Consider the following 14,604-nt stretch of genomic DNA (forward strand, 5'->3'; position numbering starts at 1 on the left):
CATTAGACACACAACACAACATTCAATAATTTCCGCGGTCAGCAGGGTGTTATTTAAAACGATAAAAAGATATAAACTAACTCAAATCAAAGCACTGACAGCCAGACAGCTTTCCCTGAAGTGGAACTAGGCGTCTAAAGCATGAAAAACAGTCCCAAAGTTGACAAAAGCATCTAAAGATGGGGCCTCAACTTACATGCAGAAAATATGACATTTTCTTACTGAAAAAGAGGATTGCTACCAAGCTGTTTATAAGGCTAATGAAAGTGAATATTCCAGTTAACATGCAGCAGCGTATGCTCAGACTAAGGGCCCACTCACACTACACCACGGCACCGCGCCCAGGCACGGCTGAGCCTAAAGACCGGATTGTTTGGTCAGTGTGAGCACTCCGTTCTGTACTTAAGAACGATACGCTTCCTCGGCCCTGGCACGCTTGGAAGATTGAGTACGGTACGGTTCATGCACGCGCACATGCACGGGGATGCAATCTGCTCGCATCGCTGACCCATGATCGGTGTGAGTGTGCCCTAAAATACCCCCTGTGACATTGTGATTGCTCACTGTGAAACTGTGGCATTTTCAGACATCCCTACCCTGTCAGTGGCTCTCAGCTCCAAGCTCATTCTCCCCTGAAGATATAAACTTGTTTAAAGGGGTAAAAAATATATTTCCTTTTGTAAAAAGAGATTCAGCAAACAACTGAGGACCGCAATGTTCAGCAAATGTAAAAGAATGTATTTGTCAGCCGGGGGACGACTATACTTATTTGGTTGCTTGCTCCGGCATTTATTTATAGCAGCGGGATGTTGTATTCACTGAAATGAAGCTACAGTGATGGCAGTGCTAGCCATCTGATAAATAACCAGAAACCTGATAGCAGAAGATGTAGGGAAAGGGAGAGAGGGAGGGAGGGGAGAAGAGACGGAGGGAGGGGAGAAGGAGTGACGGAGACTGATCTGATACTTCTCCTCAGTTTGAGATGATCCATGCACCCAGTGACCCGGATCAACTGTTAAAAGGAGAACAGCTGCTGAGCTTTATATGAATCTTTGCAAAGCCAAAATCCAACAGAATACTTATTCAAACATATTAAAACTAGAACTCAGGAAAGAACCAACAAGCTCATGTATCATGTGTAGGTGGCTTCTCTTACAATAAGATACATTATTAATAATACAATTTTTAAATTGTTGTATGACTCAACACTTTGTGTTTCTCTCTATTCCCAGGTGGCCTTGGCACCAAAGGATTATGGGTCAATATTGACCTGGGCCCTTCTTATTCTCTTCACTTCCCCACCTCGAAACCAAGCAGCCCTGTTGACCCGGGCGTTAAGTAGAAGGAAACAAGCACAGCTCATTGTCCATAGAGTGAAAGAAGTTAAGAAATCAGGACCTTTAACCGCCCCATTGCTGAGCCCTCTTGGCTGCTCAGGATTTGATGGCTTGGGTCAGATGAGTGCAGGCAAAGTGGATCATTTAAAGTAAAAAGACACTTAAATATCACTGTGGCAAACGTGCCTGACACTCTATATAGAAGGCTGTTGATACAGTGAAACATCTTGATTGCTTATTTGCAATTTTATGGAGTTGGAGGCCATGAGTGGAATCAAAATTTGGATTTTGGCAAAGCTAACTTACTTGCTGCACTTTCATGGATCAAAGTGGTTAAAAAGGTCAAAATGTGTGGAAACTGGTTGTAAAACTGAGCCTCACAGAGTCATCATTGCAGTCGCCCAGTACTGTGAAACTTCTGTTTTGTGTTTTATATGATTGTTTGCAGCGAGCCATTTGAACTCAAATTAAATGTACTGGTACTGTGGATAATAAAACAAAAAAGGATATGTTATGATTCCCTGCCCCATGTATTTATATTGGGCTTTTAGTTGGTGTTGTGTTTTCGTGTTTTTTCATTTGGAAGAAGGTAGTATTAGTGCACAAGAGCAGAATGTCCCAACAAGAGGCTCAGGCTGTTGCATGGACAGAGTTAAAGCAGATATTTCATTGAGTCAGGTGTGATCACTACGAACGACCCTTTGCACACATTCAATCTTTTATTTTATTTCTCCTAACATTTGGCCCATGGCGCTCTAGATTACAAGACGTACATCATCATGTTTTACGTACATCATCCGGACTTGCATATATAAAGCATGTGAAAACAAATAATATTTAATATCTACTGATAGGAAAAGTACTTTGTTACTCTTCTCCCAGGATTTCTCAGGATAACTGGCTATGTTTGTGAACAGCCTTCTCAGTCTATGTAGATCACCCGCATTTACAAAACTGATATCTATTTTGATCTAACTGAACAAAGAATCTGGATGGTCAGAAAATAAGAACTAAAATCACAAAATGGAACTAATTATATTGGACAGATGTGCTTTTCTTCCTCATGATTATCATACTGCCCGGTTTCAACAGTCAAAGGTGAGATACCAGATAGATAGATCATCAGCTCACAGCCCTTTGTCCTCGGCAAACACAGATACTCTAAATAAAACCAGTATTGAGCTTTTGTTATTAAAAAAAGCTTCAGTAAACCCAGAGTTGAAAAAATAATGTGTATGCAAGAACCAAGAACCACATTTTGTTTATCCCAGATACATATTTGCCTGGTCAACATATTTTTACCCTGGTAATATAATCTACAGATTGAAACAGTTTGGAGGATGTTGGATATTCATGTTTAAAATGTCTTATTTTAATGATCCCTCCCAGAGTTCTACCTACCGTAGTGAAAAATAATGTGTATCCATTCCATGATCTGCTCCAAACTTGAGTTGGTTGTTCCTTGGCCCATGCTCCACCATGAAAATTGGGCAAGAATTGTTTCCATAATTCTGCTGACAAGCAAACCAACAAACCAAACCTCCTTTGCAGAGGAATTTAAGCAATATTAATATATATATCAACACTTATATATATATATATATACAGATGTTGAGGAACAGAGGGGGGAGCGGGATGGGACAAGGGGCGACTGTGATCCAGACAAAGAGGAGATGAAATAGCCTCCTTCACACACCCACTTTTCGACGACCTTCGGAGCATCGGGTGTTTTTCGGTGACCTGGAAAAACTGCAGCGTGGAAGGACCAGCAGCCGCTCGGCTCTTCAAATGAGCCACAGAACAAACCCTCTTTCAACCTTTCAGCACTGTCATGCAGAGGGACCACTTTGCAGCATTGTTTGTCTTTCCTCTGTTTCATAGAGACACACAGAGACCACGGGGGTGAATAGACAGCGACCGTGCTTACACAAAACCATTTGTCAAATAGGAAAGTCCGTGCGTCAGGATTTGTGCCGCACTACAGTGAGTTTTCTCTGCACATCAGGATAACTTGTACAAGTCAACAAGAGAACATGTACTATCGAGTGAAGTGAGACGGATCGATCTAAACCCAGCAACACTAGATATGCAGCATTATATTAGATGAGAATGAGTATGAGAGTATAGCGTTATGTTGGCAATGCAGCAGTATAAATTAGAGAGATGACTCAGCCCATCACGGAGATGCTGGGCTATCAGTACAGCATCTCCGTATAAGCCATGGAACAGGGGTTGATGATGAGACGATTGGAGTGAGGAAGCATGAAGTTTGTGAGGAAATGGTCAAGGAGACTACCTATCTTAGATATAGGACACCCCACACATTTGGTACCTTTTCCTTTTTTTGTCCTGAAACAACACACATGTTCATACATGAAGCTGTTGATTATCATGTGACACCACACCATGTAAATTTCATGCAAATATAATGATCTTTGTCAAATAAGACTATTGACACAATGTAATTCAAGTCACAATAACTTCCTGGTAAAATATACAAATAGCCCACGTCAATGGCATAATGTCACATGACCTATGATATCATCGTTCATAGTATCAACTATTCCATCGCAACTAAACGTTACATTAGTCAGAGACTTACACCTACGCATCCAAAAACCCTCCAGAGGGACTTGAAAAGAGTTTTCATAAAATACATGAACAACACAATAAGTTATAATGGCAAACTTGTGGTTGGGCAGAGCTAATAAAAGCTTAAGTGACCGAAGTGATGAGTCCGTACGGGGTTTGTTGAATATTAGAGTCCAACTAAGGCCTCCCCAATAAAAAGTCAGGAACCCATCACTGCATATTCTTGCAATGTTCACAGGTTTTGTTGTTATGATTTCCAAGTATATGCAGGGTGTCAAAAAAGTTATTGGGGGCGCTATAGAGCCCACGTGCCAAGCTAATGCCCAATTGTAGCATCAAATCATAACATAACTATTATCTTGAACATGGGTGCGAAGTTACAGAAGTTTGTGCATCCTGGAGTCCTCAAATTAAGTCACAAAATTAAAAAATGGCTGACTTACTATCGGGCAAAAACATTAAGAAGAACTTTTCCCCCCAACCCTGGTGTGTTGCTATTTCTTACTGACTCTGGAGACTTCAGGCATACCATGCCCCTCGAAATAGCAAAAGCACAGTGGAGTAATAATCCCTAGAAAAACTGCTGGTTCCTGCTCTCAGTGCCACAGACGGTTGAGCTTGTGGCACTTTTGGTCTTGGGCCCTAATTAAATTAGTGCCAATACAAATAGGCAAAACATCCAAAACAAAGATGAACTTAAAAGCTTATTCATTTAACCAAGAGGGTAAAGTAAAACAAACAAACAGACATCCACTCCAGGTGGTAAAGAGAGTTGGAGACATCAATATTCCTCCGTTTGTTTATGATACTACAGGAGCGGTGGTGGTAAAAGAGGGGTTTACTGCAGAACAAGTTAACGTTAATTAGCATCTGTAGCAGACACGTTTAAATAATCTGCCTCATTACAGGTGCGTTTGATTGGTGAAGCGTTCTCTGACTCTCATTGGTTAGTTCTCCTTAGCGTCGCTTGGTGGGTCAGTGTTGGATATGTTAGGTTGAGGTGTGGGAAGTTAGATTGGTTTGACATTTTTTAATGCAAGACTTTAACTTGTAACAGGACCTATTTCTACAGTAAAAAGTACTTTTACTTCTTCTAACACTACATGATTGGCTTTTGACTCGGATTGATCTCCCAGATGAATTTGGTTTGGGTGATTTATTGTTTTTTTTTTTATTATATCATGACATTAAAGTATTTTGTGTAAATGTGGTGTCAAGGTTAACTCTGTGCAAGTCTTGTTAGAAAGCACAAACATACCTGAAAATGTAGGTATTTCAAATTTGATTGAAACGTAAAAAAGCTGAAGGCTGCTGTAGTGGGGAGTTGAGCCCAATTTTTTGCAAGAATGTGTTTTGGGTATTTTGTTGTCCATAGAGAACACTAGTTTCCAGATGTGGTGGGTGTTCAGACACTAAGCCAACAGTTACACAACTCCAGACTCCGGGTTCACCAGCAGCAGTTTGAGGACTTGCAGTGCTGTTCTCTCAGTGTTTACTCTGTTCCCAGAATAGCCCTGTACAAAACCAGTGAACCACAACCTGGCAAACACCGACTCCTTCATCACCTTTATGATGTTAAGTTGTATCCTGAAGGCACATTTCTGCTAAATGTGTGTGAGAAGAACAAATACATGAGCCTGACACACAACATTAGGCTGCAAGAGTCTACTTTATTGCATTTGCAATCACAGGGTGACAAAAGTGAAAAATGTTGAACAAAGTCATGTGGATGTGTATGCACCACGGTGTGTCTATTCAACACAGTATTACAAACACAGTACAAATGTTAAAAAACAAACACAAAGGAGCTCATCAGTTGCATCATCATCTTGTTTTTTTGTTGCTTTTTTTCCTCTTTTTTTTTCTTGGTCGTTAATAAAAAACATAACAAAGATCACAGAAACAAAAACAAATGAGGCAGCCTTTAACTACAATGAATAATATTATTAAAAAAAACAAACTAAGGTTGTAAATGGGACTTTCTCCCGTCACCTAGCGTTGGTCGTTGGTTCAATTCCCCATCCGAGTGTGCGGCATGGATCAGAATGAGACAGCAGGATCAGGAGGAGGTGGGGTTTCCTGCATCGCTGCTCTCACTCACCTGGCGTTGCATCACCATTTCCCTGGCAACGCAGGTGATCTGACCATTTGTCACCCCACTATGGACCCCCGCCCTGAGACAGATAGAAAGACAGAGAGAAGGTGTTTTTACACACAAGATTCTGCTGTAATCACGGAAAGGAGAGAAAAAAAAATGTCGCGATCGCACCATTTATAAAGAACTTTGCTTTACGGCGTAACGCTGCAACGGTGTCTTTTGACAAAGCATCGCAGCTTTTTGGAAAGAGAGGGACGGTGACGTATAACACAATAGCATCGCCGGCCGCGTGACGAGTTAAATGAGCGCGAGACAACAATAAAAGGGGAACATTTGCTTGTCTTGCATATTTACACGACTCTGTGCATCATATACATGTAGATGATACAATGGCGGCCTCGTGCGAGCATCAACCGGCTTTTTATCTTCTTTGGATCAATGCTGTGAGCTCATTAAACCCGCCGGTGGCGCCTCGCCCATGTAACACGTCTTCAAAACGCCACCGTCTGTGCTGGCTCGCTCCACAGATGCCGGCTCGCCTCGTTTCATCTCGTCTCGCCTCTGTGACTAACTCCGTGGCCGCCTCAGAGGCACAACATTCTGTCACACCTTCCCGTCGCAGTAGCGTTTACAAAGACGACGTTGCGGAATTAAGGAGTGATACTCCGGCAATGAAAAGGAAGTGTAAAAGTGTAAGAGAGAGGCGTGGGGAGCTATTGTATATATTGTGTAAAGAAAGGGTGCGTCAGTCTGACAAACCGGTTAAGGATGAGGAACTGCCACTGGGATAGGGCATAGCCTGTAGCCATATCATACGTTCCAACAGTCTATAAAAGTGTTTTTATTCACATGAGACAGAAGTGGCTCAGTTAGCCTGTTTATGAACAAACATAACCTTATGTTAAGAACGTTAATGACTATATCATATTATATTATACTTATTACTAATGCAACGCAAGCTGGATTTAATGCCATGGTACGGTCTGTAGAGGTTGCTGGTGTAGGCTCCCTTTTTATTTGCCTGGATTCATGTTGAAGTTAAAGCATATAGAAGCATGAAACAATGCAGCTACAAACTGAATCTCGACCAACGTTGGAGAGAGGAGCCACTGGGCACTTTTAGGAACTATAAGGATTATGGCTTATAATTATACTTACTTCTGCTGTGCCTCCTCAGTCAGTGGGGTCATCCCTGGCTGCTTCCCAAAGAAGAAACTGGACCACCAATGGCCAGAGTCCTGCTTGGGGAGCCCTGTGGAGACAGATAATGAAAACATAGATTTGTACTAGGTAATAGAGCAACTACTGTCCAATTAATTTAGATTTCTAGCCATGGAGTTTGTATTTTCACATTTTATCATCCAGGACAGAGTGGGTGACAGTTCTAACTAGATTTAATTAGCCCATCAAGTACAGTATATCTGTACCTGTGCAATGTGCTGGCTGAAACATACGAATGGTCAAAACTTTAAACCAGCGCAACAAATGACAATATGACAATCACCAACATAAACCAGCAACACACGAAACAGTACAAACACAAAAATGATCAGCCCCAAAAATCCCATATCAGTCAATCTCAGGGTTTAACATTCTTCACCAGATTAAAACTACTGAAAAAAGTACCAGAAACTGTAGTCACTGAAGCGAGACAGCAGGTTGAACATTACAGGGACTCAGTGAGAGTCTACATGTTTGAGCTGAGTGTGTGTGTTTCATCAGCGACACTTGGAGAGAGACATGACTCAGGTTTCCCCCTCTCAGGACTTGTGTTTGGCTCTGTGTCAAAATGACTGACACTTTGAGTAAGCGGCTGCATTTACATACAGACTGTTAAATATACCGTGCGACTGCTGTGTGCCGTGAATAAGTTCTAGGTCAAGCCACTTTTAAAAGTGGTACCAGCTAGAGGGGGTACTGTGTGTGTAAATGAGCTAAATAAGCATAAACCAATCAATCATTGCCTACTTGGTCACACACCCAAGCAAACAATGTAAACCATCTCATCAAGCATTACACTATAATACTATAACAGTCTTAAGGCCTATTCACATGGGACTGGCATCACCCGGGGACCTGAAGTATTTTGTAATAAATGTAATGAGCGAATAGGTCTTATTTGATATCTTTCCTCTTTGTTTTTTCAGTTATTTGTAGCTGTAAATAATACCATTGTTTTACCAATATAGTTATTATTTTATTTATGAAGAAAATATACCAAATTTTCAAATTTAACTTTGTAAAATATCAGCACCTTGACATAATTAAAAAGCTGCCCCGGCGGTTGAAACAGACATGGAGACCCAAACCCTGAGTCAGTCTGTCGGCCCAGATTGTTTCTCACAGTAAAGCTTCACTGAGACACTGATCCAGGATTACTGGTGAAGTCAGCAGATATTAACTAGACCTGTGGGATATATTGGTGTACCAGGGGCTGAGTGCATGTGTGCCCAGGCTGGGAGGCGTTTTCTCTTAATATTGACTTCTGAATTCTACCTCAAAGAAATTCCACTTTCCTGCTTGACCAAAAAGGCAGATATCAGACCGGAGCAACCTGAATTCTAGGATGACTCAGCCATAGTAGCTCTGAGGCAACAGCTGACTCAACCATAGCAATCCTTGTAGTTACCAAAAACAGAAGCTCTGCCTGGGATATTATCACATTAGTGAGCAAGTAGTTAGTTAGTGAGTAATGTCACCATCTTTTGATCCATCTTTTCATCCAATATGACTCACTCTTTTTTTAATGAGTGCAATTGACTTGTTTTGAAAGACTTTCAAGTCTGAACAAATATTTGTTTCTTTTTCATGGATACGAAGACACACCTGGATGGTGAGGGATGACCTCTCCACTGTACTCCGAACTGCCACACGAGCTGCTACTGGATGTAGACCCAATGCGCCCTGCAGGAAGAGAGGACGAGCAGAAAAAGAGTTCTCTAAATGTGTTTTCTTCATTGCATTGACAGACAGAGAGAGAGAGACACACACACACACACACACACACACACACACACACACACACACACACACACACACACACACACACACTTTGTCATTTTCACTCTAAATCTAATATTTGTGAAACACAGCAAATGAGTCAGTAGTACTTGAATGACTTAATCTTGCCAAGATTCAAGAGTGTTCATTTAAAAAGTGCTTACAAACAATGAGTAGGTTGAAATGATTCAGCCTGAGACACAAATTCTTTCATCCTGAAGAGGTGACTCATTACATTTTCACATTTTTAGCAAGTTAATGGTGAGTATAGTATAAATCCAACGGCTGAAGAATAGTAAGTGACCCAACAGGAGGAAGGAATCTGTTTGGCTCCGTGCACTGGTGTCGAGGGAATACTCACTTCGGTAGTAATCAGTGGTCGCCACGAGAGAACCGCCTGCTGGAATAGATGCCATTCTACTGTAGTTGGTCGCTGTACGCTGTGCTTGGTAGAAACCTGAAGAGGAAAAAAGCAATATGTCAAAACCTGACTGGGATCCATTGCTCAACAAAGGATTGGAGACAATTCTTTATATTACTTTACTGACAAATCCCAGAAAAAGACACACAATTAAACAGATATTGAATATAGGGCTACAGCTGACTGTAGTTTAGTTATATATTCACGTGCCAATCACTTCCTCAGTAGATCCAGTCATTTTTTATTCTGAAATCAATCGGCTGACGCTAATCCTTTCAGCCCTGATTATACAGAAGAAATATATATGTATATTAAAATGTGCATAAACGGTTCATGGTTCGCGGACAAAATACATAATTTATCAAACCAGGACGATTGCAGTTTGTTTTTTTCCCCCTTGTATGGCACGTTCACACCCTCAGGGTAATGACGTCACCCTATCTTGTGCGGGGCTCTTGTTTACATCAGATGGATCCTGCACCAAACCGACATTTTGACGTTTTTTGTTAGCCTACATAACAAAGGGGCTTAAAGCATTTAAGTTTCCATTGAAGTAGATGATGAGTGCTTAATGAAGGTGGTCTTGTGGGAGATGAAAGAACAAAGCAGGAGTCTTTTTCTCTTGTAGCCGGGGACATTTTGTCTACAGCACAGACCAAAACAAAATCACAACAGTTGACATTAAACTTGCCAGTTGCTGGCCGCTTGTGTCAATACCACCGTTAATATGAGCGTCGGCCTTTCGTGAATGAAAACCCGAATACAACGAGAAAGTACTAAATGCATATCGTATATTCTTGTGCATTAAAGAAAACAAAACAAAGACTTTACAGCAGCTAGCATAGCACCGATACCCCCCCCCCCCCCCCCCCTTCACCGGCCAGAAAGGGTTTATTTCCAACCAAAACATGACCTTTTCCAAAAATAACCAAGTGGGTTCGTTGCCTAAACCCGAGGAGATTTCTAGCAGATATGTCTGTCTTTCTGGCAAAACGCCCCTATGGCAACTTCTCCCATTAGCCCCCTCCCCAGCACCAGGACGGTGTTACCACCATTTTATAACGGGGGAAACCCTCACCTTTTAGGGAGCCAGACGTGCTTGGCGTTCCGTAGCACCCAATTCAACTCAGTCGGCGAGGCTGGGGGAGTAAACGCTAGGCGACGGGGCCCATTTGAAAATAAGTTTTGGGTAAATATAACCCTCCAAGGTCCGAACAGATGTCAGTACTGCTTCTTGTTGCCGTGAACGGCCGCTGCCCGCTTTTATAGAGCGAGAGAGTTGGTGACGTAGCAGCAGGCGGGGCTTCAAAAATAGCTGCAACAAACACGTTTATACAATATATCAATGTAATACGACTGTTTTAAATGAAAGTACGATTAGAAATATGTTTTACAACTTCTCATCAGAACGTCCCTTGAAATCCATTCAATAAGTTTAGATTCAACTTTACCATATCTACTTTTACTATATCATCACATATTACACTGTACTTATATTCGATGTAACAATACAGACAAATACTGGGGATCCTTACTTAATCCTATTATATATTAGTAATCATATTAAACTTTACACACTCTTATGTATGTCTGGTGTTTGGTTTCCATCTTCTCTCCTCTGTTGCCAATTTAAAAGAACAGATGACTCACGCATTGACGTCGGGTTGTTCTGTTGTCTGTACATTGCATCATAATATATTTTTTTGTAATACAATTTCTTATAATTTATGTGGTTCAAAGGTCCATTTCAGTTACTCCATTTCCCTAAAATTCACCAAATTCCAGTGACATTCATGCTGTCAGTATCTGCACAATCAGTGTAAAGTATTGACTAACCTCAGTCATTAACACGAGGCTAGCAACATGCATGAGCTCCCTCTTGTGGTGAAATCTACATATCGAACCTATCTATAAATTAATTCTGGCAGGCCAATATAGAAAGAAGCAGGGATACGTGTGTGTGTGTGTGTGTAGTTTTTGTTTATGTGCAGATACGTGTTGAAAATCATCGTTTGCCATTACATCTCCATGCAGTCATTAGCAATGAGAGTTAGTCTACCGGTATATATGATCTCAAATAAAATAATGTAGCCTATATTTGTAGCAGAGTTGTATCCAGTAATCATAACGAATCATAGTAATAAGACAGGTTTTATGCAGCACTTTTCAAGGTGCTGAAAGATCGCTTTACAAAAACAACTAAATCAAAACAAAGGACAGATCAAAACAAGCAAATGACAAATTAATAAAACATAAATAAAATACTTGACAAAACATACAGACAAAAAGATACAAACCTGCGCTTTGATTTGCAGTCTATACAGCAGTGATGTGATAAAACGAAAAAGTTGATCCGTTGTCGGCAGGATTCGAACCTGCGCGGGGAGACCCCAATGGATTTCTAGTCCATCGCCTTAACCACTCGGCCACGACAACTTGCTATCACACTGTAAAATGTGCTATTATAAAATCTCGCGATATCGAGTGACATTTAGGGTGCGTATTAAAAATCTCATTTGGCGTTAACCACTCGGCCACGACAACTTGCTAGCCCACTGTAAAATGTGCTATTATAAAATCTCGCGATACCGAGTGACATTTAGGGGGCGTATTCGCAATCTCCCATTTCAGATGTTTCCAAACAATTTAAGGCTCATTTATGCTCTACGTTAGATACGCATACGGATACGGACGGAGCCTTCTGTCCGTCCTCTGCGTACATTTCGTCCGTATTTCTGTCCGTATCCTGCAAGCTTGCGGATGCGTATCGATACGGACCAGGCGTTAAAGTACCAACGGAAATCATGGGGGGCAGTGTCGGGCCATAAACTCATCTTTGCCCACGGTCCATATATCCTAGCATACCTCCTTGACGATGCTAATGACAGTTGCAGTACCCAGCATGTAACTTGCCGCCAAAGCTTGCAGACTGATCCCTGACGCGAGGAAGCGAATGGTGACCGCTCGTCGCTCAGCGTCACCGGTGAATTGCGCGAGTTCCCATGCTTAATGTGAGGAGGCGAAGCAAGTCATCGAAAGCCCGGACGGACATCCTGAAATACTGAAAATGACGTTCGGCGTCAATTTCTCTCATCGGTAAAACTAATTTCTGGAATTCTCCGTCCACACTCCGGGATGTATTCAGTAGACTCACAGACCGCCGTCGACAACGCTGCCTGCGATTTTGCCTCCGTCTCAATAGATGCAGGATCGTTATCTCCCTCATTGTCGCCATGTTTGTTGCTGTGATAAACTTTTTTTTTTTTTTCAAACTTTATTGGAGTAACTTTTTAATGTGATCGACGCCCTCTAGAGGATGTTTTGCTCAACGTCCATTCCAACGTAGAGGACGCATGAAAGCACGAGGGCAGTGATGACGCACGTCTCTATTTGCGCACGAAATGGAAGCATAAATGAGTCAGATCCATCCATCCATCCATCCATCGTCTACCGCTTATCCTGTATTCAGGGTCGCGGGGGGGCTGGAGCCGATCCCTGGACAGGACGCCAGTCTATCACAGGGCCGACATGTAGAGACAAACAACTATTCACGCTCACATTCACACCTACGGGCAATTTAGAGTCATCAATGAACCTATCCCCATCCTGCATGTCTTTGGACTGTGGGAGGAAGCCGGAGAACCCGGAGAGAACCCACGCTCCCATGGGGAGAACTAAATGAGCCAGTTGTTTAATTAAAAAAAATCTCTTACTGATGTTACCTGGTGGTATTCCTTCGTTGTAAAATCGAAAAATTATATTAATTTAAAGTTGTTTTTAAGCCTTTCACTCAGGGGCGTAGCCATTATTTCAGAAGTGAGGGTCTAATGGTCTAATGAGTGATTTATCATCCTCTCGCATTCAATTGCACCTCTCCTTAGTGGCTAAAGAACCACATAACCACAAACAGCACAGCACCAGGGGACTGACTTTAGTTCTTATTACATACTATCAAAATCTAAAGCTGCCAAACTCTGGTTGAGTTGACACAGAATGACTCTCTAACATCTACAGGGTAAGTAGCCAGATAATAAATGTGCAAAGCAAAATTTATAAATAGAATTAAGAATAGTAGTGGTGACATAGCTGTGGAAATTAATCGCAAAGTCACTTTTATGCTATCGATATATTTTCTCGGCTAGTTATATTCTCTTCTCACCTGCCCTGCATGATCATCCTTGCTGGCCTCTGGTCCACTGTCTCCTCTCTCACCTTGCTCTTTCTTTTGTGGCAATACAGATTAAAAAATGTGGAAAGCAACATTTTGAAATAGAATTAGGAATACACTAGTTATAGTGAAATTGTTGTAGAATTTAACCTCAAAGTCCCTTTTATGCTTTCAATATTTTCTCTCAGCCAGTGATAACAGACGTTCTAAGGACTTGGGTTATAATTTCTCCTCACCTGCTGTGAAGACCCTCCCTGTTCATTCCTGCTGTTGCTGGCCTCTGGTCCATTTCTCCTCCCTGACCCTGCTGTTTCTATTAAATAAACTAAAAAAAATATGCGCAAAACAATAGTGAGCACAAGTTCTGTGCAGAAATTAAGGAGGAGGTGGTAGAGTAGCCAAAGTTGTAGTCAAGTAAGAGTATTGTTACCCCAGAATTATATTGCTCAAGTAAAAGCAAAAAGTAATGTGCAGTAAAACTCCTAAAGAGTGCAAAAAGTTACTCAAGTAAATGTAAAGCAGTAAATGTAACTAGTTACTACCACATCTGCACCTAGCAAGCAATATAACATAGCTACCAGTTAGCTAAACATTATCTACATGCAACAGCAATACTCAACTTACATGTTTGTTTGGAAAAAACAGTGACGTTTTTTGCCTCTTGGCTGCTGGTTTGCTGAACAAGATCGGAATCAACGTCGCAATCACAACATGACAGCGGTGTTTGCCGCCTGGCTCCTTCTGCACATGGTGCGTTCATAGGCGGCTCGGAAAAAACGCATTTCCACGTGTTAAAAAAAAAAATAAAAAAAATAATTGAATGGTTGTAATGGCTGTAAAAAGTGCGGGGGACAGATGACACAGATACGGGAAGTGCGGGGGACATGTCCCCCACGTACTTTAAGCCCATGTTTTCATTACATGCGCGGGTCCCTGGTGGTCTAGTGGTTAGGATTCGGCGCTCTCACCGCCGCGGCCCGGGTTCGAT

The 14,604-nt window shown here is 41.7% G+C and overlaps 1 protein-coding gene and 1 long non-coding RNA gene across 2 annotated transcripts in view; one reads left to right on the top strand and one right to left on the bottom strand.

Moving 5' to 3' along the window:
* LOC311017717 overlaps positions 1 to 2,561 on the top strand; it is a 77,955-nt gene extending 75,394 nt beyond the window's left edge. The window contains exon 5 of the long non-coding RNA XR_014597655.1: positions 1,233 to 2,561. This is a non-coding gene — a long non-coding RNA (uncharacterized lncRNA). The remainder of the gene's footprint in view (positions 1 to 1,232) is intronic.
* A 3,018-nt stretch (positions 2,562 to 5,579) lies between these two features.
* Positions 5,580 to 10,706, bottom strand: ppdpfb (pancreatic progenitor cell differentiation and proliferation factor b). Its single transcript, XM_084016086.1, has 5 exons — positions 10,527 to 10,706; positions 9,389 to 9,484; positions 8,854 to 8,931; positions 7,186 to 7,279; positions 5,580 to 6,103 (listed from the first exon to the last, which is right to left on the bottom strand). Exons 2-5 carry the CDS (start codon positions 9,441 to 9,443, stop codon positions 5,989 to 5,991), a joined length of 342 nt encoding a protein of 113 aa, XP_083872212.1. The 5' UTR covers positions 9,444 to 9,484; positions 10,527 to 10,706; the 3' UTR covers positions 5,580 to 5,988.
* Between the last annotated feature and the right edge of the window lie 3,898 nt (positions 10,707 to 14,604).

This window comes from Eutrigla gurnardus (genome assembly GCF_963514095.1).
Source record: "Eutrigla gurnardus genome assembly, chromosome: 8".
NCBI classification, from domain to species: Eukaryota; Metazoa; Chordata; class Actinopteri; order Perciformes; family Triglidae; genus Eutrigla; species Eutrigla gurnardus.